This window comes from Rhagoletis pomonella, unplaced genomic scaffold (genome assembly GCF_013731165.1).
Source record: "Rhagoletis pomonella isolate Grant_MI unplaced genomic scaffold, Rhpom_1.0 Rhpom_scaffold_00001, whole genome shotgun sequence".
NCBI lineage: Eukaryota > Metazoa > Arthropoda > Insecta > Diptera > Tephritidae > Rhagoletis > Rhagoletis pomonella.
In genome coordinates, this window is record NW_023458555.1 from 71,877,521 (window position 1) to 71,904,598 (window position 27,078).

A 27,078-nucleotide genomic window follows, 5' to 3' on the forward strand; every position below is an offset into this window, starting at 1 on the left:
AACCTCGGTCACAGTTTCGCTCATAATTCCAATTGTGTGTGGACTCTTGGATACCATGGACGGTTTAAAGCTCAAATTGGAAACCAAAGAAGGCATCAATATGTTGGCTATTCTAATTGACTGCATAAAACGAAGACAGGTGGAGTATGAAAGACGTACAGTCACCAGATTTGGGACTTTACTTGACCCTCGATTCAAGAAGGAGGGCTTTCTTTCACCTCAAAGTGTGTCAGAAGCCACGAAGTTGCTGGAAAACGATATAACGCTTCTAAACAAAAATGTCCATCCAGCTAATGCGAACACCGAGCCGCCAACTCCAACTGAAAGTCCAGGCCATAACCAGCCACTGTTACAGTTTCTCAAGAGGAATATTGCCAAAAAAATTAGGACCGATAGAGTGGACTCCATTTTAAGCCTTCGTAACTATTACGATAGTCCAAATCTTCATGAAGATTGTAATCCTCTTGAGTACTGGCATGTAAGCATATTAAGTTATAATTTTTATTGTAAAAAAAATATAATTATCTTATTTTTTAGGGCCTAAGTGATAAAGAATCACTGAAATCTTGTTGCAAACGAATCTTATGCATTCCAGCGACTTCAGTTGAGAGTGAAAGAATTTTTAGCAAAGCTGGAATTGTTGTTAGTGATAAGAGGGCTTCACTAAAATCGTCAAATGTAGACAAAATAATTTTTATGAGTAAAAACAATTGGTAAACAAGTAACTGCTGGCTATAAGTGTTTAAGGAAGTGATTACTCACAAAAATGGTCCTGTCAGTGCCATTCGATCTCTGATAGGAAACATTTAAGACTAAAAATACTAAAGTGTACCTTGCATTTTTGCCTTAAAGAGCAAATTTTTTATTTATTTAATAAGACATTAAATATAACACAAATGGATTGTGATGTTTATTTCTCATTTTATTAATGAATAACTTTCATATTCAATTAATGAATAAATTTATAATAATAAATCTTATTTCTAAAAAATTATAATGTTTTTTAATTGTTCTTAATTGCAGCTTTAAATAAAAAGTTATAATTCCCAAGAAATCCCGATAGTATCGATACTATCGATTTTTTATGGGCAAAAACATCGAAAAATCGATAGTTTCAAACATCGATGTTTTTGCAGCACTATACTAAAATCCATCAAAGCTTTCAATTTTTGTTTAAATTCGCGTGCGGTAATATCATAGCGGTCCGAAGATGATTGTCCAGCCAACAGAGGTTCTTTAATTTCATCCCATGCTGGATTGCATGTGAATGTGATGAACAAATCTGGACGGCCATATGCGCGAACGTATGTCATCGCATCTTGTGTGTATTCATGTATGTGCCGTGGACACCCCGTGAATGTAGACGGTAATATGACCATTCTTTCCAATTCGTTTGGATTCACGTTACCATCATTAACGATTGCGTATCGTAAATGGATGTACTCTTCAGAACGCAACTCGGTTTGATTCAATCGAATATATAGGAGTCGTTCGGTTTCAATCGTCGCGTACATGTCGACGATGTATTCATGGAACAATTGTCGACATTTCAGAATGTGGTTCTCAGCGTCTTGACGAATCATCAATCGATACGAATAATAATTCATGGCACTGACTTTCTTATTCGTTTCCTCGTCTGTTTGTGCATTTTTTATTTTGATGTTGAAATGATATCCATCTTCTCCTCGCCAAAACAGAATCGGATACTGCAATCCGTCGTATGAGCGATGAGTTTCGGATACTCGCTGAACGTCACCATTTCTACGATGAAGAATTATGTCAGGCGATTTGAATTCTTCGCCAACTATCACGATCACCACTTCACTGATTGTTGGTGCATTAAACTGTCTTTATTTTGTCTATATTTAAATTTGAAGAAACTTGTGCTCTGCGTCCGGCAATGGAAAAGGCGATCCGACACGATGATAAATTTGCCCTTGGACTCTGAATGTTGGCATGTAATTTTCGCGCACGATGTTCGTTGCACCGAACGATGTCTTTTGAAAACATGAATTGTGTTTGCGCGGATGTTTTCGGATAACAACGTTGATAGTGGTTCGGGTGGTGGAGGTGATTCTGGCAGTTTAACTATTCCACTGGCGCAGCACATTCTTGGCGTTTCGTTCTTAAATTTGAGGGCGCTACAATACATGCAAATTTTATCTATTTTTCCAATGTTGACACTTGGATGAAGACTGTAATTATTATTACTGTCATAATGGAATGCCCCAAGATTTAAATCAGCATGCAGTGTTCGTCTTAATCGAGCGGTGCTTATTCGAACATTTTGCAGCCTTCTTTCCCGTTGTTCAGTTGTCTCAGACGAACGGGCCTGAGTAGTACGTATTCAATCAGTTTCTAACCTCACTTCTTGTTGTTCAGATGATTCAGACGAACGGGTCTCAGCGGCATGAACTCGAAGATTTTCTAGCCTTAATGCTCGTCTGATTCTGAGGCTCGTTATGCTCTTTTCTTCCGTGCTTGAGGTGTAGATCGGCCAATTGCTTGTCGCTTTGGAGGCATAATTGTACGGGAACGACGTGAAAAATGCGTTTGAATTTATAAGCTGTGAATCAGCAAACCTTTATTGCACAAATAAATTGCCACAATATTGAACAAATTTGAATTGTATTTTAACCCAAACACGATATTGCTCTTAAAACCTTTATAGTAATTTTAACAGTTATTATATTTTGCTGTACTTATCACTGAAGAGTGCACGTGCTAACTGCGGAGCTGTTTAAATTTTTTAATATTTTTAAAATAGGCCCAAAATACATTGAATATTCCGATCTCAGTAAACAAACCCTAACTAACATACCTACCTAGGAATCATTTAAATGCCTTAACCAACATCTATCTTTATATACATGAATAGATACGCTCTAACGATCTACTTATGTACCTGCGTGTTTAATAAAATGCATTATACTGGAGAACCCTGTTTACCTACTTTCTGACGCAAAAAAATTGAAAAGAACCCAAATACATACATATGTATGTGTTACAGCATTTAAATGCATTATGCTGGAAAACAATTTATACTTTCTTGCAAAAGTGATTCTTATTCTTCTTCTTAATTGGCGCTGTAACCGCCTAAGCGATTTTGGCCGAGTCCAAAACAGTACGCCAGTCATTTCTCTTCTGTGCTAACTGACGCCAATTGAAAATGCCAAGTGAAGCCAAGTCCTTCTCCACCTGGTCTTTCCAACGCAGAGGAGGCCTTCCTCTTCCTCTGTTACCGGCATCGCGGCCCGCGTTGAATATTTTCAGAGCAGGAGCGTTTCTGTCCATCCGAACGACATGGCCAAGCCAGCGGAGCCGCTGAATTTTAATTCGCTGCACTATGTCTATATCGTTGTAAAGCTCATACAGCTCATCGTTAAATCGTCTGCGATATTCGCCATCACCAACGCGTAAATCCGTAAATCTTTGGCAGAATCTTTCTCTCGAAAACTCCAAGAGCCGCCTCATCAGATGCATTCATTGTCCATGCCTCCGCGCCATACACCAGCACAGGCATGATGAGTGACTTATAGAGTGTGATCTTTGTACGACGAGAGAGGACTTTACTTCTCAATTGCCTACTCAGCCCAAAGTAGCACTTGTTGGCAAGAGTGATTCTCCGTTGGATTTCAAGGCTGACATTATTATTGGTGTTAATGCTGGTTCCCAAATAAACGAAGTCGTCTACTTTTTCAAACTTGTAACTGTCAACAGTGACGTGGGTGCCAAGACGCGTATGCTCTGACTGTTTGTGTGATGACAGGAGATACTTCGTTTTGCAAAAGTGATTAGGGCTACAAATTTATCTGTGGGAAAAATTTAAAAGAGCCCAAATAAAGCAATTAAGGAATATTTCTTGCTTCCGAAATTTGTTTTACATACTAAACATCATTCCAGGAATTATTAAAATTTTTTGGAATGTTGAAGTTTCTCGCTCTCTGTGAAAAATGTAGGTCGCTATACACTGTAGTAGTTGATTTATCTATTTTCAGTTCAGTTTATACAACGTATTTATATACGTGCCCCTAGATAAATGATGAATCAAATCGGCCTGGAAATGCGGATTTTAGAAATATCTCGACTCCTGCGCCACCTTTCCTTTCCTTTCCTTTTTTCATTCTCTTCCGATTGCATGATCTTGTTAGTTGGTTCATGGTGTGGCACCACTCATCGAATACAGTGTTGGTCATAAGGTTGGTTGGAAGAGCTGTTTTATATGGTTATGGTTATGTCACCACTAATTTAAGCTTAAAATATAAAGAACAGAAGAAGGTTGCTAATGATAAGAAAATGAAAGACGAAGATTTTGATTGTGGTTTTTCGTAGAAAAACTGTAAACAAAGGATGAAAGAAATGTCAACGAAAACACTAACAGCCAGCGCGAACAGATTTCAGCCCACAATCCTAAAACTCGTTTTCAAAGTGATTTCGTTGTCGGTCCGAACATGGTATAATACAGCCGATTCTTATAGGTAAAGATAATAGATTGGCTCTAGTTTTCTAGCAACATAGGTTTAAAAGTACCGAAAATTCTTTTATAGTCATTTTTGAACCTTTGTAAAACAATAAATTGATGCCATCTGTGTGGGAGTATATGAAAGCTTAAACGCTGCCCTTTAATACTGAAAATCAAAATATTGTGGTCCGAACACTGCAAGCAATAGAGAACATTTTTTGTATCACTTGTTTTAAATCATAGCGCAATAAACAGGTGAAGTAATAAAACAGCTTTTTCCATTTATTTTCTGACATTTGGCTGCCTTACTGCCCGTCTCCACAGAATAAAGTTTATATCTTGCTACATATGTTAGAATATAAATAGCCAATGAAGACCGCGCATTTCTCTTCGAGAGCAATATTTATCAGAGCTTATCTTGCCATCTATTGCCGGCAATTTGCCAGTTTGACAGCTACATTTTCAATTGCACGAAAACTTCGTGGCGGCAACATTATTGATATTTTAATATAAAAGCAAAAATTGAGCTGTTTTCTGTTAAAATATTTGTTATTATGTACTTGGATGTAAAAAAGCCAATTTTTTTAATTTTTTAAGTGATTAAATCCGGCAAAAATGCGTTTTAGTAGCTGACTTACAAATTCTTATATCAAGATATAAGAAGCCCACACGAATTTGCCACTGATATAACTTATATCTAGCGACCAAAATGACAGCTGGACAACAATAAATTGTATCCTGTGGAGACGGCCAGTTATAGTCGAAGTTTACAGGCAAATTTTCAAATAATGCAGTGTAAAAATCTTTCTTCTCACTCTAATTACTTCACCTGGTAATATTCCACCATGTTTTTAAATGAGTCTGAAGCGCTGGACATTTCTTAATAATAATAAAAATAATATTTTTTGACGTTACAAAATAATCATTGGCATACATCTAGATAACCAACCATTCAGCTACAGAAAAAAAAATGTAGATCAATAGTAATTTTTAAGTTGATTTCAATCATATAAATACTATTTGGCGCAATCGAAAAGTAAAGAAGATATAACAGGTTCAAATAAAAATTTTCGTTAATTTTAAATATTATAATTTTCTAGACTACATAACCAATTAAAAAGGTAATAAGATGTCAAAATAAAGACAATTAATTTATCTTTCAGCTGATATATAAAATGTACATGCTTGTTTATATATTTAAGCTAAAAATGTCAAAAAATAAAAAAAGTCATACTTTTTTTCAAAAAAGTGCATAAACAAAACTTAAGAAATAAAAAATATGAAGGCATTTATGTGCAAGTAGTAATCTTAAACGATTGACAAACGGCCTCGCTTATTTGAATAAACAGCCTTTATTTGCTTTAACTCATGCATTTTCGCCTTTAAAATGCGCATAAGCAGACGAACAAATGCACGAAATTTTTAGGAATTAACTCGGTTCCAGGGAATTTTCGATGACAGCACTGGTAAAAACGGCCAGCTGTTGTCTTTTGTACAAGTAAGCAAACAGAGCAGGCGTCTGTCTCGCGTTTAACATATGTTGTAGTAGATTTAACAAGGCGAGTTAACGGAATTTTTTTGAAAGTGTAATGTTTCCACTGGAAGTGGAAAGAAGTTCTGTTCAAAAACACTATGATATCACCCTTAGGCTTCTGCCCCTCTTTTTTTGGCAACACAGAATTCTACTATGTAAGGGTTATGATCTCTAAGCGTGGCCGAAGGCCGTCTACACCGAAAGAAGTTCTGCGCTAAAAGACTGTGATATCACTCCTACTCTTACGCTCCTTTTTTGGCAACATAGAAAGGAGAATTCTACTTTGTAAGGGTTGTGAACCCTAAGCACGGCCGAAGGCCTCCTTTGCTGAAAGAAGTTCTGAGAAAAAAAACTGTAATACCACTTTTACGCCTCCGCTCCTTTTCTTGGCAACAAAGAAAGGAGAAATCTACTTTGTAAGGGTTATTATCCCTAAGCGCGGCCGAAGGCCACCTACGCAGAAAGACGTTCTGCGCAAAAAATGTGATATCACACTTACCCTTCCGCCTCCTGTTTTGGCAACACAGATAGGATAATTCTACTTTATAAGGGTTATGTATGAATCATAACTTATGATCACTAAGCGCGGCCGAAGGCCGCCTACGCGGAAAGGATTTCTGCGTAAAAGAAACTATGATATCACTTCACACTTGCCGCTTGCTGGTAAATGCATTTTTTTTATTATCATTGAATTCTAAAAAAACTAAAACCAAATCATAATAAAATAAGTATATATAATTAAAGGTAAGAATTTGCACTTTCTATATAATATAAATTTCTTTAACATTATTATTATATTTCAAAAAAGGTTATTTTATGAAAAAATTGTGATTTTTTTTAAATTTTTGGCTTAAATATATAAAACTGAAAGATAAATTAATTTTCTTTATTTTGATGTCATTACCTTTTTAATCGGTTATGTAGTTTAGAAAATACCAATACTGTTACAATTATCCTTGAATCTTGACGGATTTACCAAAAATCTCTCGGTTCGTATAGCTGGATTGTTAAATACATACACACGATGACCAAATTACAGTATAATTAACTTTATTGTACAACGAACAATTTACAATACTCGCTAATGCAATAACAACAATTTACAGTACTCGTTAAAGCAATTACAGCGCTTTACAAAACTTGCTAACACAATTTATCTCTGTTTCACAACTTCCTTATAGCTTGCTGATTCGCAACTGACTGACCTCTCTCCGGAGTAGTAGTGGCCTTATATACCTGCGCTCGCGCTCATGGCAACTCTATAACGTTCTGCCGTCTATGTTTCATTCTCTCGCTGTTCGCAGTATTCATCCACTTGACGTTTCTCGCTGTTGAATATTCTACGTCATTCCTCGAACATTCTGCCATTTTCTTGTTGTTCGCTTCGGTTTGCTACAGTATTCGCCACACTGCCCGCCACCTAAGTCTGATCGTCACGACCAGGTACATTTGCTGTCCCAGATGCTGCAAGCCTTTCCAAGTGGACCACCTTCATCTACATTAAGTCATCAGCCGTTTGGTGATCTTATACGGACCTTTCCAGTCCCGTTGTAGCTTGGAGATGAAGCCTTTCTTCGGCTGAGGCTTGTACATCAATATCAAATCGCCTTTCTGGAAACCCTCTCGGCTCGATGCGTTACTGGACATTCTTCTTATTTTTTGGCGCTGTAACCGCCTAAGCGATTTTGGCAGAGTTCAGCAAAGCACGCCAGTCGTTTCTCCTCTGTGCCAACTGACGTCAATTGGAAACGCCAAGTGAAGTCAAGTCCTTCTCCACCTGATCTTTCCATCGCAGTGGGGGCCTCCCTCTTCCTCTGCTACTACCAGCGGGTTCCGAGTTGAATACTTTCAGAGCTGTAGCGTCGGTTGCCATTCGAACGACATGACCAAGCCAGCGGAGCCGCTGTATTGAAATTCGCTGCACTATGTCCATATCGTTGTAAAGCTCATAGAGCTCATCGTTCCATCGTCTGCGGTACTCGCCGTCGCCAACGCGTAAAGGCTCGTAAATCTTCCGCAAAATCTTTCTCTCAAATACTCCAAGAGCCGCCTCATCGGATGTTGTCATTGTCCATGCTTCTGCGCCATATACCAGCACGGGCATGATGAGTGACTTATAGAGCGTGGATTTCGTACGTCGAGAGACGACTTTACTCCTGAATTGCCTACTCAGTCCAAAGTAGCACTTGTTGGCAAGAGTGATTCTACGTTGGATTTCAGTGGTGACATTATTATCGGTGTTAATGCTGGTTCCCAAGTAAACGAAATTCTCTACTTTCTCGAAATTGTAACTGTCAACAGTGACGTGGGTGCCAAGGCGCGAATGTGCTGACTGTTTGTTTGATGCTAGGAGATACTTCGTCTTGTCCTCGTTTACCACCAGACCCATTCGCTTTGCTTCCCTATCAAACTTGGAAAAGGCAGAACAGACTTCGCGGTTTTTGTTACCGATGATGTCGATGTCATCGGCATAAGCCAGCAATTGCACGCTATTGTAGTAAATTGTTCCTGAGCGGTTAAGTTCTGCAGCTCTTATTATCTTCTCCAACATCAGATTAAAGAAGTCACATGAAAGAGAGTCGCCCTGTCTGAAACCCCGTTTTGTGGCGAATGGCTCGGAGAGGACTTTTCCAATTCTGACGGAGATGGTGGTATTGCTCAACGTCATTTTACACAGCCGTATGAGTTTTGAGGGGATACCAAATTCAGACATAGCGGCGTATAGGCCTTTTAGTGCCGTCAAAAGTGGCTTTAAAGTCGACAAATAGGTGGTGAGTGTCGATCCTTTTCTCGCGGGTCTTTTCCAAGATTTGGCGTATTGTGAATACCTGGTCTATGTTGGATATGCCAGGTCTAAAGCCACACTGATAAGGCCCAATCGGTTCATTGACGGTGGGTGGGTGGTCTTTCATACAATACGCTCGATAAGACCTTGTAACCTATGCTTAGAAGGCTGATCCCGCGGTAGTTGGCGCGAATGGCGGGGTCACCTTTCTTGTGGATTGGGCAGAGCACACTTAAATTCCAGTCGTCGGGCATGCGTTCATCTGACCATATTCTGCACAAGAGTTGATGCCATTAGCGCACACAAGGGGTGGATTTTGGGGTTCAAACCCCCCTAAAGCTAATAACCTCAAATACAAACTGTATCTTAAAGCTAAGAATCCAGCTCTCAAGGAAATTATAAGAAATATTTATTATAATTTCTGTTGCTTGAAAAAGCGCTTTGCTTTTGCTGTAAATTTTCATGAGGAAATAAATATACGAGCATTTTTTTCTTGAGAGCTGCAAACTGATTTATGAAAATTTGGTAGAAGAAAATTTCTTTTCCATTTCTCGTCCGTCGTTTTATATGAATTTTTCGTTTTTATTGAGAGTTCAGTTAATTTTTTCGGAACTTGAAATATTAAAAAAATTTAGCAATCGAAAAAATGAACATAAAATTGCAAAAATTCATGGAATCAATAAATTTATTTTGACTGACTCTTTTTTAAAATTTTTTATTAGGTACTTTTGAAAGTTGAGCGCATCTTGAGTTTATAGAACTTTTTATTAAACAAGTAGTTTTTAAGGAAAGAACACAACCGACTTCAATTCTCATATACAAATTTAGGGGTACCGTTAATTTCTTCAGGATCCAATCATCGGATCTCTAAACCAAATTACGGGACGACCCTTGGGGTACCATCTTTTCAATAATCCGGTTCACGTGGTAAAAAAGTTATGTATTCCGGCGAATTGATAACCTCCACTTTTTTGAAGTCGGTTAAAAGAGTTTGAATTCTGTTAATCTTATGTATATAAAGTGCAGTTTATGAATTTTAAAACGTTTATTTATTTATTACATACTGTACATAAAACTTGCATAAATGTATTTTAAAGAGCGTATTATCAAGCAAATTTTCAGTATTTTCCGATGATATATCTTCAGAAATATAAAACCCCCCTTAAAATATATTCCTGGGTGCGCCCCTGGTTGATGCATGCACCTTATCAACTCCTCGCCGCCGTACTTGAATAGCTCAGCTGGCAGGCTGTCAGCTCCAGCGGCTTTGTTGTTTTTCAGCCGCGTTATTGCTACGTACCTCGTCGTAGTCAGCCGGTGGAACGTCGACTCCGTCATCTTCGACTGCGGGCTCGGATTCTTCTTCTCCACAACTTTCCGTGCTGCTACCATTTGGTAGGGCGGAAAAGTGTTCCCCCCATAATTTAAGTACGCTCTGGACATCAGTTACTAGGTCGCCATTATTGTTCTTACAGGAGTGCCCCCGGTCTTTAAACCTTCCGTAAGTCGCCTAACTCTCTGGTAAAATTTTCGGGCATTCCTCGTATCGGCCAGCATTTCAAGCTCTTCGCACTCACGTATTTCGGCCTCTCTCTTCTTGTTGCGGCAAATACGTCTCGCTTCCCTCTTCAGATCCCTATAGCGGTCCCACATAGCGTTCGTTGCGCCCGATCGCAGCGTAGCCCTGTAGGCGGCATCTTTTTTCTCTGCAGCTTCCTGACACTCCTCATCGTACCAGTTGTTCTTTCGGGCTTGCTGAAATCCGACTACTTCTTCGGCGGCGGTACTTAATGAGCGGAAAATGTGGTTCCACTGCTTGCATATGTCGGTTTGTTGAAGAGTGCTCTCTGAGAGCAGGTGTGAGAGTCGAGTAGCGAAAGCGCTGGCTGTCTGCTGTGATTGCAGCTTTTCGACGTTAAGCTTTCCTTGCACATTTGGGCGCACATTTTTTGCTGCACAGAGGCGGGTGCGTATCTTGGCTGCAACAAGATAGTGGTCCGAGTCGATGTTTGGGCCTCGGAGTGTGTGTACGTCTAAAACACTGGAAGCGTACCTTCCGTCTATCATAACATGATCGACTTGGTTTCTCGTTTTTCGATCGGGAGACAGCCACGTAGCTTGATGGATCTTTTTATGCTTGAACCTACTACTGCATACTACCATATTTCGGGCCCAGGCGAAGTCGATCAGCCTCAATCTGTTGTCGGACGTTTCGTCGTGGAGGCTGAATTTTCCGACGGTGGTTCCAAAGATCCCTTCCTTGCCCACCCTGGCATTGAAGTCGCCAAGCACGATTTTGATATCATGACGGAGCAGCGCTCGTACGTGCGCTCCAAGCGCTCATAGAAGAGATCCTTGGATGCCTCATCCTTCTCTTCCGTCGAGGCATGGGAGCAGATGAGCGAGATGCTCAAGAATCTCGCTTTGATGCGGATTGTGGCTAGACGCTCGTCCACCGGGGTGAACGACAGTACTCGGCGACGGAGTTTCTCTCCCACAACAAATCAAACTCCGAATTTGCGCTCCTTTACATGGCAGCAGCAGTAGACGTCGCAAGGCCCCAGACATTATTTGCCTTGCCCCGTCCAACGCATTTCTTGGATGGCGGTGACGTCAGCTTTTGTACTTACGAGAACATCAACCAGCCGGGCAGAGGCACCTTCCCAATTAAGGGTCCGGACATTCCAGGTGCATGCCCTCAAATCATAGTCCTTTAAACGTTTGCCGTGGTCGTCATCATAAGGGGGGGTCTCAGCCAAGGCTTTGCCTTGCTTCTTCACTGGAAGTGGTGTTTACGTGGCCGGTCCCAAGCCCAGCGCACAACCCATTGCTGGGACGGCGGTGGTTTCGCAATCAAATACACGTTTATATAGCGAGCCGCTTGCTCCAAGCACACACCCGCTTGCAGCCGCACCTACTGGTGAACAGACGCTGCAGACTTCAGTGAGCCCTTAAACCAAAGAAGTCAGAGTGGCCCCACCGAAGCTCCCTCTGCCTTGACCCGAGGCTCCACTAGGATTAGTTACCGCATCTCGCACATGGGTTGCTCACGTTGTCCAGAGTGCGCGAACGAGGACGCAAGAGTCGGGATTGAGTATAGCCATGCAACTGTAACTGCATACCCAGCGCAATGACTACACCCCATTGCACTGGACATTGCTTCCGGCTTATCTCCGGGAGTGCACCATCTCACATGGCCATGCTTGTGCGCACACTGGTGGTGACCAGACCATGTCTCTTCACAAGGGCACCCCTTTCGCCAGATTTACGCTGCTTCCTCTGGCCATGACTACCAGGCATAGATCCCCGAGCTGCACTGCGTTTAGCACATCTTGCTAAATCCGGATCCTCACGCTGAAACTTGCCTAGTGTTTCCACATCTCGCTCTTCCACCGACGTCAACGTCATTGACCGGACATATGTAATTTCAACCTTGGCGTACGGCTTAACTGCTTGCCTTTGCTTCCTTTGCAAAGCACGACTTTTTCCTGTATACATCGAAGCACACCTACTTCTTTCACAGCCGCCTTCATTTCCGGCTACCGGCGTATCACGATTGCAACGTGGTTCTGAGCAGCGCTGCCACAGACAAATTTTTGTTCCTACCAAAATTTCCTACCATAACCAACCAAAACCTACCAAACATTTTTTTGAGTTTTAATATTTTTTTTCAACGTCAAATTTGTTAAAAACATAGTTAACATAAACTAGTAAAACCAAAACACAACTAAATTAATAAAAACAAGTTAAATGGGTATAACGATTCACTTTACTGTACAGACTTATCCATATGTACATATGTCTCTTTACACATACATACATATCATCACTAGATACGAATAAAGACGCGAGCTCAAAAGTTGATAGCGAAAAAAGAGGCGTAAAAAAAATTCGATGAAGAAAGACTCTTAACATAGGTGACGGCAAATAAAGCCGCGTTAACCTCTTTGAAAGCGAAGAAAGACCCATAAACTTATGTCCGCGGTCAACTATATTTTCGAGTGCAACAGTATTCCCCAGAACTCCCCAAAGAGTTTTTCCGGGCTCTTTATTCGTGTTTAGTGACGATATTATTATTATTACGTCGAGGATACCTGCGATGCGACCTAAGAAGATATATTGTGCTAAATCAAAATTGTAATCACCCCAACCTTAGGCTATTTAAAAAGCTCAGCACTTTAGATGAGGCCATGTTCCAATTTTTAGATGGAGAAGGCAATCATTCTCCAAGGTGTATCAATCTACGATTCATGCTTCGTGGACAGGCACATAGAATATACTCTGAGGTTTCTTTCACGAGCCGACAAACCCTACTGTCCGTCTCTAGAGAATGACCCATTTAAGTAAAACCGTACGTTAACTTGCAGTGTGCTGTCAGGTTGCCAGTAAGAGTTCTAAGTTCAAGGTGTCTTTCGGAGTTCCTGCTGGAAAGAGTTATGCATATCTTTGATTGCCTTATTCCCTTTGACTTCCGCCAGTAGGCAGAAATTTGAGATTATTCCCAGCTGGCTCCTAAGTAAGTGTATCCTTTAGATGTGCCACAGATAGGCTAGGGACCATGCAAACGCATTTGGCCTTCACGTTTTGCGAGACAGTCAGCCCTTTCGTTGCCTTCAAGCCCCTCATGCGTGACGCTATTGTGGGCTCGCAGGTGGTTCAAGGGTTTACAAGCCTCGATGCCGTTTTAAAAGACTCTAAGGCCTTTAACGCTGCCTGAATGTCCGACATAATATTTATTCTGGCCTCATTTGCCTTCTACGATGACATTCACGAACACAGACTTCGATTGGGAAGACTTCTGCCTGAAATATGGTTGAGTACGAGCCAATTGGCAGATTTTTCTGGAATCTTGGTCCAAGTACGCCATAAATTATATCGCTAACTAAAAGTGAAAGGTGCCAAGTCCATTTTTTTAAGTTTAGTGTTTGATGCACGTAATACGAAACTACATCGATTTTTCGTCTCTCCTGAAAAATTTCTGAAAATGGACTTGGCACATTTTCACCCTTAGGTCACCATATATGGATGTCCGTATTGCATATTGGCAATAATAAGCTATACGTTTGTACTTAGGAATCAGGTATATTTACATGTTTGTGGCCGCCATTATACGAACGCGCCGGTGAAATATTTGTGTAAAAAGGTTGCTAATATATTTGGATATACGTACATATTTTCTCTTTTTCGCAAATAACTATACCTACCAAAATCCAATCAAGCCTACCAACCTACCAAATGGAAAAAAACTTACCAGTTTTGGTAGGAAAATCCCATGTTTGGCAACACTGGTTCAGAGGCTTTCCTCCTGCCGGAAACACTGCCTGGCTTGTCATGACCACTTACTTTTTGTGACTTCTCTTCTTCACTAAGCTGGCGGAACCGTCACGCTTTTCCTGTATCGGTAAACCGCTTCCTTCTCCTGATGAAACCACTCCGTCTCCATCATTGCCAACCTCTGGCCAACTAGCCGCTTCTGCTGTTGGTGGAATCTTCGGGGCTTCGTCTAAGATCAACCGTCTGCTGCAGTACTGGTTGTCGCAACCAACCCTAAGTGGCACTTTCCTGTCGCGGTAGGTTAGGATCATTGCTTGGAGGCCAATCTTCTTGCCTTGGCCATATAGGAAGTCCACGCCGCAGATGACTTAATCCACAATATCAGCCACTATAAACTTGGTGTACGAGGCCACGTCCCCGATTATTACCTCGCATAGTACTTTTTCTATCACTTGGGTGCGCTCACCAGTTGCTGTGTGCAGCTTTGCTTCAGGTAGTGCCTTCACATACCAAGTGGCCAAATCGGGTCGAATAATGGAATGTGACGCTCCAGTATCCACTGTCAGCACTCGCTCTTGTCCATTCACGCATCCACCTACAGTGAGGTTTGCTCGCTTTTCTGCCAAATTGCGAGACGGAGATTATGGCGCACTAAATTGCGGAAGCCAGCGCGCCTATTCCTGCTGGCTCGTTTTAGTTTAGCGACTGAGTGGAGTTCATCTCCTTCATCCCTGCGTTTGCGTCTGCTGAATTGTTGAACCCACTGGAACTTGCGCTGCAAGCGCGCGTGAAGTGGCCTCACTTTTCACATTTAAAACATTTGCCAGAGCCATGCTTTTTCCGGCCCAGCAGTTGGATTATCTTCCTTAGCATTTCATTTGTCTCGTCGGGTGTTTCCATTTCCACTCGATGGGCTTTGTAGGCTGGTCTACTTAGGAGCGCTGCCTTTTCCCGTGTCTGAGCATACGAGACAGTTTCCTCAAATGTTGGCTTTAAATTTGCATACGTCTCTCGCTTGATATACATGTTCGCATTCCGCTGATGAATCTCTGGATTTTTACCCTTTCGAGGTGCTCACCAGATGCGTCCCCAATCGCCAAGTGGGCATTTCCTGTAGTCTCGTTGGATTTTTGGCAGCGATTTTTCAGGTCCATCTGGCAGATCTGTCTCCTATGCTCGCTACCATAGCGTCTTCGCACTGCACCCATTAACGCATCATAACTGTTCCTTTCACAGTCAGGAATAGTCTGCAAGATTTCCGCTGCAGGTCCTTTTAATGCAACGAACAGCGCAGCGGATTTATCCTCCATAGTCCAATGGTTTGCTATAGCTGTCTTCTCGAACTGTAGCTTAAAGATCTGTAAAGGAATCGTGCGGTCAAAGGATGGAGTAATTGCGATACGTGTGTTATCTGTGCTTGTAGCTGTGACGAAATATCTGACGATAGCTGCGACCTCTGTGCCTCCATTATCTGTAACACGCGTATATCCTGTGCTTCCTGCTGTGTTTCCACCTTGCTTCCAATCTTGATGACATCTGTGAAATGACATCCAGTAGCGTGTTCATGTTGACTGTTGATGAACCTGGAGCCTTTTGCTGTTCTTCAACCTTCCCGGATGACTGCTGCACATCCTTCGACTTACAAGCAGACTCATCCTTCGGTTCATCCTTCGTGGATGTCGCGTCTTCCTCACGATGGAAGTCGTATTGGTCAATGTCGATGCCTTCCTTTTCCATAGCCTCTCGCAACGGGATAGTAACTCCACTTTTCTTCCGGTGGTTGCTCAATTTCGCTTTTCTAACTCCCGTTTGAGTTCCTCGATATTTAGGTCTTGAAGTTTTGCCATTTTTGGAAGTTTGTCCCCTGAAATTTATTTAACAATCTTATTTCTGACACCAATTGTTACGATTATCCTTGAATACTTGACGGATTTAGCAAAAATCGCTCGGTTCGTATCGCTGGATTGTTAAATAAATGCTCGCGATGACCAAATTGCAGTACAATTAACTTTATTGTACAACAAATAATTTACTATACTCAATGCAATAACAACACTTTAAAATACTCGTTAAAGCAATTACAATGCTTTACCAAACTTGATAACAAAATTTATCTCTGTTGCACAGCTTGCTTGTAGCTTGCTAATTCGCAACTGACTGAGAAGAGAGCTTCTGCTGTTGTAGCGGCCTTATATACCTGTGCTCGCACCCGTGGTAGCTCTAGAACATTCTGCCGTCTATCTCTCATTCTCTCGCTGTTCGCAGTATTCATCCACTTGACGTTTCTCTCTGTCGAATATTCTACGTCATGCGGCACAATTCGGTATTCGGAACAGTACTTTAAAATAGGAATGCACAGAAGAGGTGCACGCATTCGACGTCGTGGGCAGTGCGAGCTCGCGAAAGTGCTTGCCGGGGGAAGTGAGCTGTACGGTGATGGCAACGTATACATATTAACCACTACACACTTATTTTCAAGTAGAAATGCGCGTATGTATGTGTACTTTCGCGACAACTGAGCCAGTGAGGTATCAGGGCACCAGAAAAATCCTATTTTTCCATAACAAAAGCGCTAAGTTTTTATTATCATGTTTAACAATTTTTGGATTCAGTAAAAAGTGTATATACATATGTATTTACACACGTTTTTATTAATAAATTAATTTAAATACATTTATAACATAGTAGTATGTATAGTGTATACATACATATGTACTTATGCAGTGGCGTGTTTAAACTTAAAAAAACATCACTAGATAACGCACCAAGCATTGAATTCCACTCGCTTAAGCACTCCTTAAATGACGTAATACACGCAAAGCAACAACACAAACTCGGCTATTTATCCGAGCTCAGTCAGGTCGATTAAAAATACGCGACCTGAAGGGTAGTGTTGGTAAGTGAAAAATGAAGCTATCCCGTTTCCAAAGACCTGCTCACTCTCTGCACAGGCCTGTCACAGAGCAATAATAAACAACACTAAAGGATATTATTCATAGGTATTGTCTTCCCAGAGAGTTTTTCTTCACATGGAAATTCGTGCTCCTTTATTCTTATCCATTTTTCTAAGTGCTGCGAACTAAATTTAAGACGTTCGTAGCAAAAATGTTATGAAAAAATCCCCCTACGCTCCTTGGAAAAATTACAGTGACCCAAATATAAACTGGGACGCGAAATTTTAGCAAGTTTTGGATATTTTTCTTTAGTATATTTAATGTTTATAATTTTTTATGAAAATATGACTTATTAGTTAATACACACCATATGAACCCAAGTTTGGGACTTTGTGGAAAAATTATGAAATTTCACCAAAATTTTTAACTATTTAGTCAGCATCTTTAGAAAAAATTATAGTATGCAGTTTTGTAGTCTTATTAAATTGTAGTCATGAGGTATGAAGTTGAATGCTTACTGCTGATTTTTAGCATTTTTTAATGACGGTGTTACGAATTTTTTGTCATACAAAGTATGTTCGACAAGTTTTTTGTATGTAAAAAAATGCGCAAGACCGTCAACGAAAAAATTGGCAAAAATCAAAGGTAAATGCTAGGTACTTTAAATTTTACTTTATTATACTAAACTTTTAAATATCTAGAACGTGTGTGCATCGGTAACAAAGTTCTCGGCGTGTAAATTTTTTACAACTATGAGGTGAATAAAATTTCAGTAGCTCATGAGGCTAGTGAAATTTTTGACAAATGCATAGAAAATTCTGACAATCGCAAAGATTGTTGATGTGTGTAATTTTTCGTTAAATAAAAGCTTACATTGATGAATTGTAATCAATGATGGCAGATGTTTTCTTAAAATATTAATTTCACTTCAATTTGCAATATTTTATTCCGCATAAATTTGCGGTTATCAAAAATTTACTGTTATCAAAAAATGTTTCATTTCACACAGCAGATTGGTAAAACTGTCTCAACATAGTAAAAATATTATTCAGCAGCTTTCTCCATAGAAATTTGTTACCGACTCACACACGCCCCTAATTACAAAATGAAAAATTTTGGTGAAAATTTGCAGAATTTTCATAATGTTTTCACAAAGTATGAAGTTTGGATTAAATGGTATTTTTTAAGTAATTATTTTCATAAAAACGAATAAACATTAAATTAACTAAAGAAAAATAGCCAAAACTTGCTAAAATATCGCGTCCCAGTTTATATTTGGGTCATTATATATGTGCTTAAAATAAAAATCATTGAAATTGACCCAGTATTTGAAGACTTTTCGGATTAGAAAAAAATGTCTTTCAGTTGTATAATATGTATGTAACACAGTTCGACATGACAAATATCTCCGAGATAAGTCTTTCCATTTCTATTAGATTTTGGGTCACTAAATTTGTAAAAATGGAAACTTATGTATATAAATTTTAAGAAAATATTGCAAATAGCAAAATCGTCTAAAACGGCTAATTTTTTGGCAAAGTGGCTAACAATTCGTCTGCCAGCTAAACCGAATTTTCTTTGGCTGTTTGCTTTCGCAACTGGCTAAATCTAGCCCAAAACGGCTAAAATCGCAACACTGCATCCATGCTCAAACAGTAATGCCAGACCAAGTATTGAGTAAATGCACTATGTATATTTTTCTTTTAAAGCAAAAGTTCTAATTGGCAAGGGGATTGATTTTTGGGTTTTACATAGAACACTGATAAGATTCACAATCTTATCTTAGGATTTAATTAATATTATCAACATTTTATGTAGATGAATATATTTGTGTTCGTATGAAATAGTAGCTTATGTCGGGAGGCTGGCCTTAATATAATGTACACTGAAAATAAAATCTGCGTAAATATAACGAAAACTTGCGTACATCTTACGAAATTTTTCGTAATTTTGAGTCACGAAAGCTTTCGTTGATTGTACAAAACCGTTTTCGTACATACTACGAAAATATGAGACATCAGACCTCTAGTACATTTTACGAATGTATTCGTACTATTTACTAATGAATTCAGTACTATTTCTTAGTTTTTTACGAAATTTTTGTAAAATGCACAGAAATAAATCGTATATTTAACGAAATTATTTTCGTAAAATCTGCGCTTGTTTCATAGAATGTGCTTTCATTCTCCACACTGTAAAAAACATATTACGAATTATAACACACCACTTTTATTTTGTTTTTATCATTAATTTTAAGCATTTATGTTTAACAAAATGTTTTGCAAAAACGCTTAACATTAATGATTAAAATATAAGGAAAGTGTTGTGCTATAATTTGAGTCATGTTTTTTATAGTGTTAATATTAAAAGCAATCATACATTCTACGAAAGAAGTTCAGATATTACAAGTTTAACTACCGTAAATATAAGTTTTACCTAAATTTTCTGACTACACTGTAGTCTTCTATTTATATGCATACGAATGGGTTCTATACTACATATTTTTTTATTGTTTAGGCTTCATTCAATAAAGTATATTGATGCAAAGTGTTAAACTGTGCGACTCAACAAAACTAAATATAATAAGACTAGCAGACCCGGCGAACTTCGTCCCGCTCAAAATTAATTTTTTATTGGAACATTTGGTCCAACGTTTTCGCCAGCAATTCACGTTCAAGTTTGGTTTTGTGGTCGACAGAAGGCATATCCTCATTCCTCATTCATCAAAGCATATCCTCAGTATCAGTATTAGGAGTAATTTAACTTTGATCCCTGGCGCCTCCGAATCGACTATTTGTAGCAATAACTCGGCTTCAGTGCCACTAAAAGATATCATTAAAATCGTTTCGGTCGTTTAGGAGGAGTTAAGCCACCATACTGATACTCTTCGGAATTTTTTCCCATACAAACTCTCACGCATTCGTTATACGGAGACAAAGCGCAATATCATCAGCGAAACAATTTTCAAAAATCAGGTATCTTATAGCCATTAAAAACTTGCACTTTATGATACTGAAATTGAGTGAACTATAAAACAGCATACTCAAAATTTGGTGCCATTTGAGCAAAATGAACTATATTTCTATAAAAAATTAGCAAAAAAATTTATTATGAAAAAGAAAAAAAAACACTCTATTCTGGGTGTATATATTTACAGATAGGTAAACGTTACAATATGTTTGGAAAGCGCCATGTCCCTTTTCCAGTAGCCAAAAATCTGTATACCAATTTCCAGCACACTACCACATATACTTTCAGAGATATACGGCATGAAAAATTCGTTATGCCAAACTCCCTTAATATACCGAAAGTCTGAGTAGGTGTCCAAAATTTCAAAAAATCGGTACAGCCGTTCACCAGATCGCCTCTTATAAAAAGAAGGAACTTCTCTTAATATAATTAGTGTAGGTGACACAGGGCAACACCGATTTTGATGTGGCAAATGTTGAAGCCGGTTTTGATACGCCTTTTTGTGCTGATTAAGAATACGTACCTATAAAGTTTCCATCAGCTCCAGATTTTGAGAAAAATGTGGTGAAAGTGTCAAAAAATCGCGTTTTTGCAAAATTTGAGAATCTCTAGGAATGAAGCAAAAGATGATAGAACCTTCCACTTAGACTTAGATTAAGGCTTGGACTTTTGACTTCAATCCCTGAAAACACCATTGCTGCACCTTGGCCCTAAGTCATTTATTGAACAGCGAACATTGATTTTTGACGATAAAAAGTAAATGAGTATAGGTGACCATTAGGGCAAGGTGCAACAATAGTACTTTCAGGGATGGTAGTCTGTAGTTCTAGCTTTAATATAAGCTTACGTGGAAGGTTCTAACGCCTTTTTCTTAATTGTGGCAGGAATTCAAACTTCCTAAATTCTTGTTCAACAAATGACTATAAGACCATCAAGCAAAGGTGCCGGAACTTGCAAGGATAGTATTCGAGATTTTTAGCTTTAATCAAAGCCTAAGTGGAGGGGCACCTACCACCCTTTGTTTCTTTGTAGAGGTGTCAAACTATCGATAGTCATGATAGTTTTCGATAGTTTCGATAGTTTTGATAGTTTTCAGAAAAACTATCAATATTCACGATTGTCTCGAAAAAAAAACAAAACTATCGATAGCACTATCGATAGCGCTATCGATAGCTCTAAATCAGTTAGGTTGCTTTGTTTTTACAGGGTCATAGTGAAATAAATATTATCTTATAAAAGTTATAATCATTCAAAATTAAGTAACTGCTTAGCCAAAATACTTCTCTTTTTAGAAAGTTTAAAAACAAACACAAGTTATACAAACAAAACAGGATTTACGATTAACATATCGATGGCTGAGTGGAAGATCGACCTATCTCGGCAGCCAGTTCGAAAACGCTCTATCTCAAAAAAATTTTCAAGAACGCCCTACTTCAGAATTTAATTGAAAAACACCTCATCTCAAAATTCGGTTCAAAAACGCCCTATCTCACTTCAAAATGTATTGAAAATATGCTGATATAGGGCGTTTTTGAATCGAAAGTTGAGATAGGGCGTTTTTGAAACGAGTTCTGAAATAGGGCGTTCTTGAAAAGTTTTTTGAGATAGAGCGTTTTCGAACTGGCTGCCGAGATAGGTCGATCTTCCACTCAGCCATCGATATGTATGTATAATTTCAAAAAAATTGGGAGAGTTGATCGATAGTCCTACTAAACTATCGATATTTTCGATAGTATATGTAAAAACTATCAATGAGTATTGATAGTCTAAAAAAATTGAAACTATCGATACTATCGATAGTGCTATCGATAGTTTGACAACTCTATTTCTTTACTAGAGCTTCTCAAATATTAAAAAAAAAACGCCATTTTTTTGACACTTTGACCACGTTTTTTCTTAAAATCTGGAGCTGAAGCAAAAGTATACATACATATGTATCTTTTCCTGTCATAAATATATCGATGGTCCTCTACAATAACGACACAATTCAAAATTCAAAAAATAAAAACTCGTACTATTGTTAAGTTGCTCATGTCTTTAATCGTTGTCTTATTCATGTATAATCTTTACTACTTACTTTAGTTAGAATCAGACATGGATTAGTGATTTGAGCCTCTTAACAGTAATAAGGGATTCGATTTTTTTGAATTATGAGTTGTGTCGTTATTGCAGAGGAATAACAATATGTGAATTCATATATTTCGATAATGAAATAAATTCGAGCATAAATTTCAGCGCCACCTGACGGAAAATTTTTCTCGAAAGGATTCTTTTTCCTGATATACATACACATAAACATATTTTGAATCTGAGGATAATCGGAACATAAACCCGATTTTTAGTAATAACTCGACTAAAACGCCACCTGGCGGCTCTTTTTTCAATGGTATTGTTTTTCCTATTGTCAACACATAACTCGAATATGAGACGAATCGGACCATAAACACGATTTTTAGTAATAACTCGACTCCAACGCCCCCTGGCGGCTCTTTGTTTGCAATGGTATTGTTTTTTCTATTGTCAATACCTATCTCAAATATGAGGCGAATCGGACCATAAATACGGGTTTTAATAATAACTCGACTCCAGAGCCGCCTAGAGGTTGTTTTAGCTATTCTGCTATTCGGAAGGTAGACAATTTCAAAAAACCCAATTATCATAAAAATCGGTCCAGCTGTTCTTGAGTTATAAATGGTGTAAGTAACACGACTTCGTTTTATATATATAGATATAAAATATGAAAGAATATAAAAAGTACTGGTTTTACTTTCATAAACATTATAACATTTTTATGTAGAGGTACTTGACAGATTCGCAGCTTCATCGATGTTTGTTTCCTTGACGACCATAAATTAAAGGAAGGTTACAAGGCGTCTGAAGAGCAAATTTCAGTGAAAAATCATATATATACTTACTTTTAATTTCATTAAGTAGTGCTCCTGGCTTAGGCTTGCCGTTGATAGTAACTGATGAAATTGCCTATTTATCAAGTCCCACATAGCAGCGCGAGGCGCAGGGTGGGCGATGTTATAAACATTGTATGCTTAAAAGCATAGTATATCCACAATATTTAATTCTGTATTGTATTTTTATCCAGCAAATCCCTTTTTAAAACTTTAAAAATTATATTATACATCTCACAGCAGCCAACAAATAATTCCGCAATGCCACGCGATACATAAAAATATGATGAAATATTGAACTGCCAGTAATTTAGTATATTGTACGAAAATATTCGTCTGTTGTACGAATTTAAAAAAACATGTTTATGCATTAGTACTGTATACGAAAGTATACACTAGATTGTACGAATACAGAATAGAAGATTTCGTAAATTTTAAAAACATACATAAATAAAATACGAATGCATTCCTACAATATACAAAACTATTCGTACAGAGATTTGTTCAGTGCTTTGCGAATGGGTTTCGTAAAAAAAATGCCTTACGAAAGTCCTTTCGTTATATATACGTATGGTTCGTAGAATCTTGTTTCGTGAGTTCGTATTATGAACGAAAGTTTCGTAAATTGTACAAAAACCAAGACTACGAAAGTTTTTCGTAGCACTTTTACGAAATTTTTAGTGTACTATTCCCTATGTATATTCTTTAAACCACAAGGAATTTTTGTATGAGACTTTATAAGAATATTGACTTGCTTTACGTTTATCTGCCAAGAGTTCTTCAACGACTCGGCGTCAGTGAGTCATTCGCAATCGTATGATGCGAATAGTTCATTACACTAAAGCCATTCTTCCGACATAAGCTACTATTCTATAAAAACACAGATATGTATACTTCCTAATCAGTGTTGCCGTTTTAGCCCTTTGGTGGCTAGATTTAGCTACCACATACTTTTTTTGCCACATAAATTTAAAATTGCCCCTGGCCCTTTTTTAGCCCTTTTTAGAATTTATTCATACTTGGTATGAAAAAGTTGTATATGCTTAATTTGTTTTTTTTTTTTTTTGCATTTATGTAAGAGATGAACTTTTAAACTAAGAAAGACTGATATATAGTGTTATATAAGCATTATAGCGAACGTTGGATTTTTTTTTTTTTTGATATATGAAAGTCGTGAAAATGAACATAACGCTAATTTATTTATTTATTTATTAAATGAAAAATAATAGTACAATTATTATTTCACACAAAAAGGAGCACTAGCTGCAAGGGCTTAAGGTTTTGAATTTACATATGCACATGTATGTGTGTACTCCCATGGTAAAAATTAATACATATTTTGTTCTATTGAACTATTGGTTTTACACAACATAGGGATAGCGGTAATTTCAACATTAGGCTCGGCTGAAAATTCTTAAATACTTAAAGGCTGTTTTCAGCTCTCAAGAAATACGAAAAATTCATATAAAATGACGCTCAAGAAATGGCAAAGAAATTTTCTTCTATCAGAATTTGTAAAATCGGTTCGCAGCTCTCAAAAAAATGCTTGTATATTTATATCTTCAAGAAAATTTACAGCAAAAGCAAAGTACCTTTTAAAGCAGCAGAAATAATAAAAAATAGTTCTTGTGATTTTTCTTAAGAGCTGGATTCCAAGCATTAATTGGAAAACGGAACTCTTGACTCACCTTCGACAATGAATGGGGGAAGAAAATGATCTTCGGTTCGATAACTTAGCCGTTCTGCAGTATAACGGAGCCCTCGTTATTCTATGTATTCTATCTTGATTAGGGGTATTCTCGAAGTTTTTCAAAGCCCTTACTTGGTAAACCTTTGAGAATACCTCTATTGTTAATTTCAAATCCAGCCCATTCTCGAATAAAATTTTTATGAAAGGGAGCTAATCTTTCCTTAGAGAATGAACATTTGTTTTTAATTTTCTACATTTGCATTTCATTCAAAAGTAAAGGGATTTATAAATATACGCGCCAAACACTTTATATTTGCTTTTAAAAGCTTTATATACTTCAGTTTTTTTGCTATAAATATGTAATATGTAATTTACGCTTGTAGAAGTAAACTAATTGCAAGTTTATTTAAAAACCTGCTTTAAAAACGCTTGTTAAACATGTTTCAACTATTAAATGCAGTGTCTATTCAATCTACAAATAGGAAGAAGTCATAAAAGCAAAGCATTCTAATTTTTATTAACTTTTCTCGTTTTCTTTAAAAATACTTGAAAGTTCGAGTATTATCGATAATTTTTTGCAAATATGAGTACTGGCATCAATTCTTTTTTAGAGTATTCAATGTGAGTACAAGTATAGATATTTTCTAAAAAGTTCTATCACTACTGATATATATACATATATGTATTGTATGTTCCATACGCTTTTATAAATACATACTGTAAAAGTGTTGGGACTGTTATCTGTTAATGACTTAACTATAGTCTAAAATAGATAAGTTCACGGCCCTTAATATGCTAAATTTGTTAAATGACCCATCAAGTCGATTGACCGTGTATGTTCTTGTGGTGTGATCAGGGTTCGGAAATTCTCACTCATATTCTCTCACGTTCGCGATCGATAATATTCCAAATCAAATTTTGCATTCTTTTATCGCGAGTGAAAAATGCAAACAAATTTAACATCTCTCACATTCGGAATGCAATCGACAAAAAAATTTCCGCTGCTTTCCATTCGCGATCGAAAAAAGCAAAGAAATTTCTTCTCACTCGAATATGAGAAGTCCGAGCATTGCCAATGTCGGCCTCTCATAAATGAGAAAAACGATGCAAATAATCCATTCGCGATCACTCACAACCAGTGTTGCCAGGTTTCGGGCATGACAAAACGTCCCTCTTGGTCTGAAAAAACGTCATTTCCTACCCAAAAACGTCTTTTCTATGTATGCACACAGAATTGTTCTTATTAAACTTTTATTGTAGACAAAGGTACATTTGTACGAAGGTATATTAAAATGTCATTTTGACAGAGCACATTTAAAATTCATTAGTGGTATTCACCAAAGTGAGCAAGTGGCGTGGCACTCTGGTAAAATAGCAGATGAGCTCAAGCAACGACTGTTGACAACAATTTGGTGAATACCACTATTTTAAACTGGTTTGTGATCATTAATATAAAAATCATGTTATACATACACTTGTGATCAGCTGATTAAGTCATCAATATTTTGATCGATTTTGGCTGCTTTTCTTTTGTTTATTTAACTTTATTAGGGGTTATAACCCCTCATTATATAACTAACACAATATAAATCCACATTTCAAAATTATAAAAAATTATAAAAAATGAGAAGTTTCAGCTAGATTTTCAAGTTTTTAATCAGATTTTTTAGAACTTTTTTGAGGATGTGGTTTGATAGCCCATTAAATTCCAGGGCAAGTTTTAAGTTGCTAAAGAATCGCGTTGATTTTTAATATTTTTTTTCTTGTAGACATTTGGTAAGGTGGTCGGTTGTCGAAAATGCTAAATTACGTTCTGCTAAGAAGGAGCATAGTGCTTTTGCGAGCGTGCGTGTTGCAATAGATCAGCTCTTCCTGATTTGGCTTTTAATATGCCATTGCAAACATTGTAATAAGCTTTGTAATCTCAAGTATTTACACAACCAGCCTTTGAACGCGGGATCATATGTGTCCAAAGAATAAATATATTTTGAGGCACCTGCTGCAAAAGCTTGTAAAGATTTATTAAGAAAATAATTCAAAATCAGTTCTACTTACAAGATTTAGTAACAAATTTGCCGAAAGTGTGAGCGTAAGTACTTACTCTACAAGCAAATAGTACGCTATACATTGAATATATTGTGCATAGAGAAAAATTACTGGGAAGTTAAAAAACGTCAATTTTTACAAAAAAACGTCCAAATGACGGTAAAAACGTCAACCTGGCAACGCTGCTCACAACAGCTTATAGCGATAAACTTATCGCGAAAAGTTTTCAACGACGTTGTATGCAGGGTTGCCACTGACGAAAAAAAATATTTACTATCCGCTTGAAAAAAATCTACCAATTGTGGAAAGTATGTACCAACAATTTTTTTAAATTTTATTTTAATGAAAACTAGTTTTGTCATTTTTTCAGTTAATTCCATATGAATTCAAATTGTGTTTAAGGAACTCTTTATTTAAGAGATCATATTAATGGCATCTTCTCAGTTTCCTTCAACCAAAAAATATAAAAAAAAAAAATTATCAATTGATAAAAAATAACCCACTTGTAGTTAGCATTTTT

At 37.8% G+C, this 27,078-nt stretch overlaps 2 protein-coding genes across 2 annotated transcripts in view; both read left to right on the forward strand.

Moving 5' to 3' along the window:
* LOC118747614 (synaptic vesicle glycoprotein 2B) overlaps nucleotides 1–27,078 on the forward strand; it is a gene marked incomplete at its 5' end in the record, with an annotated part of 295,474 nt that overhangs the window by 12,286 nt on the left and 256,110 nt on the right.
* Nucleotides 27–845, forward strand: LOC118747625. Its single transcript, XM_036481677.1, has 2 exons — nucleotides 27–478; nucleotides 538–845. The coding sequence occupies exons 1-2, from the start codon at nucleotides 56–58 to the stop codon at nucleotides 715–717; spliced, it is 603 nt and encodes a 200-aa protein (XP_036337570.1). The 5' UTR covers nucleotides 27–55; the 3' UTR covers nucleotides 718–845.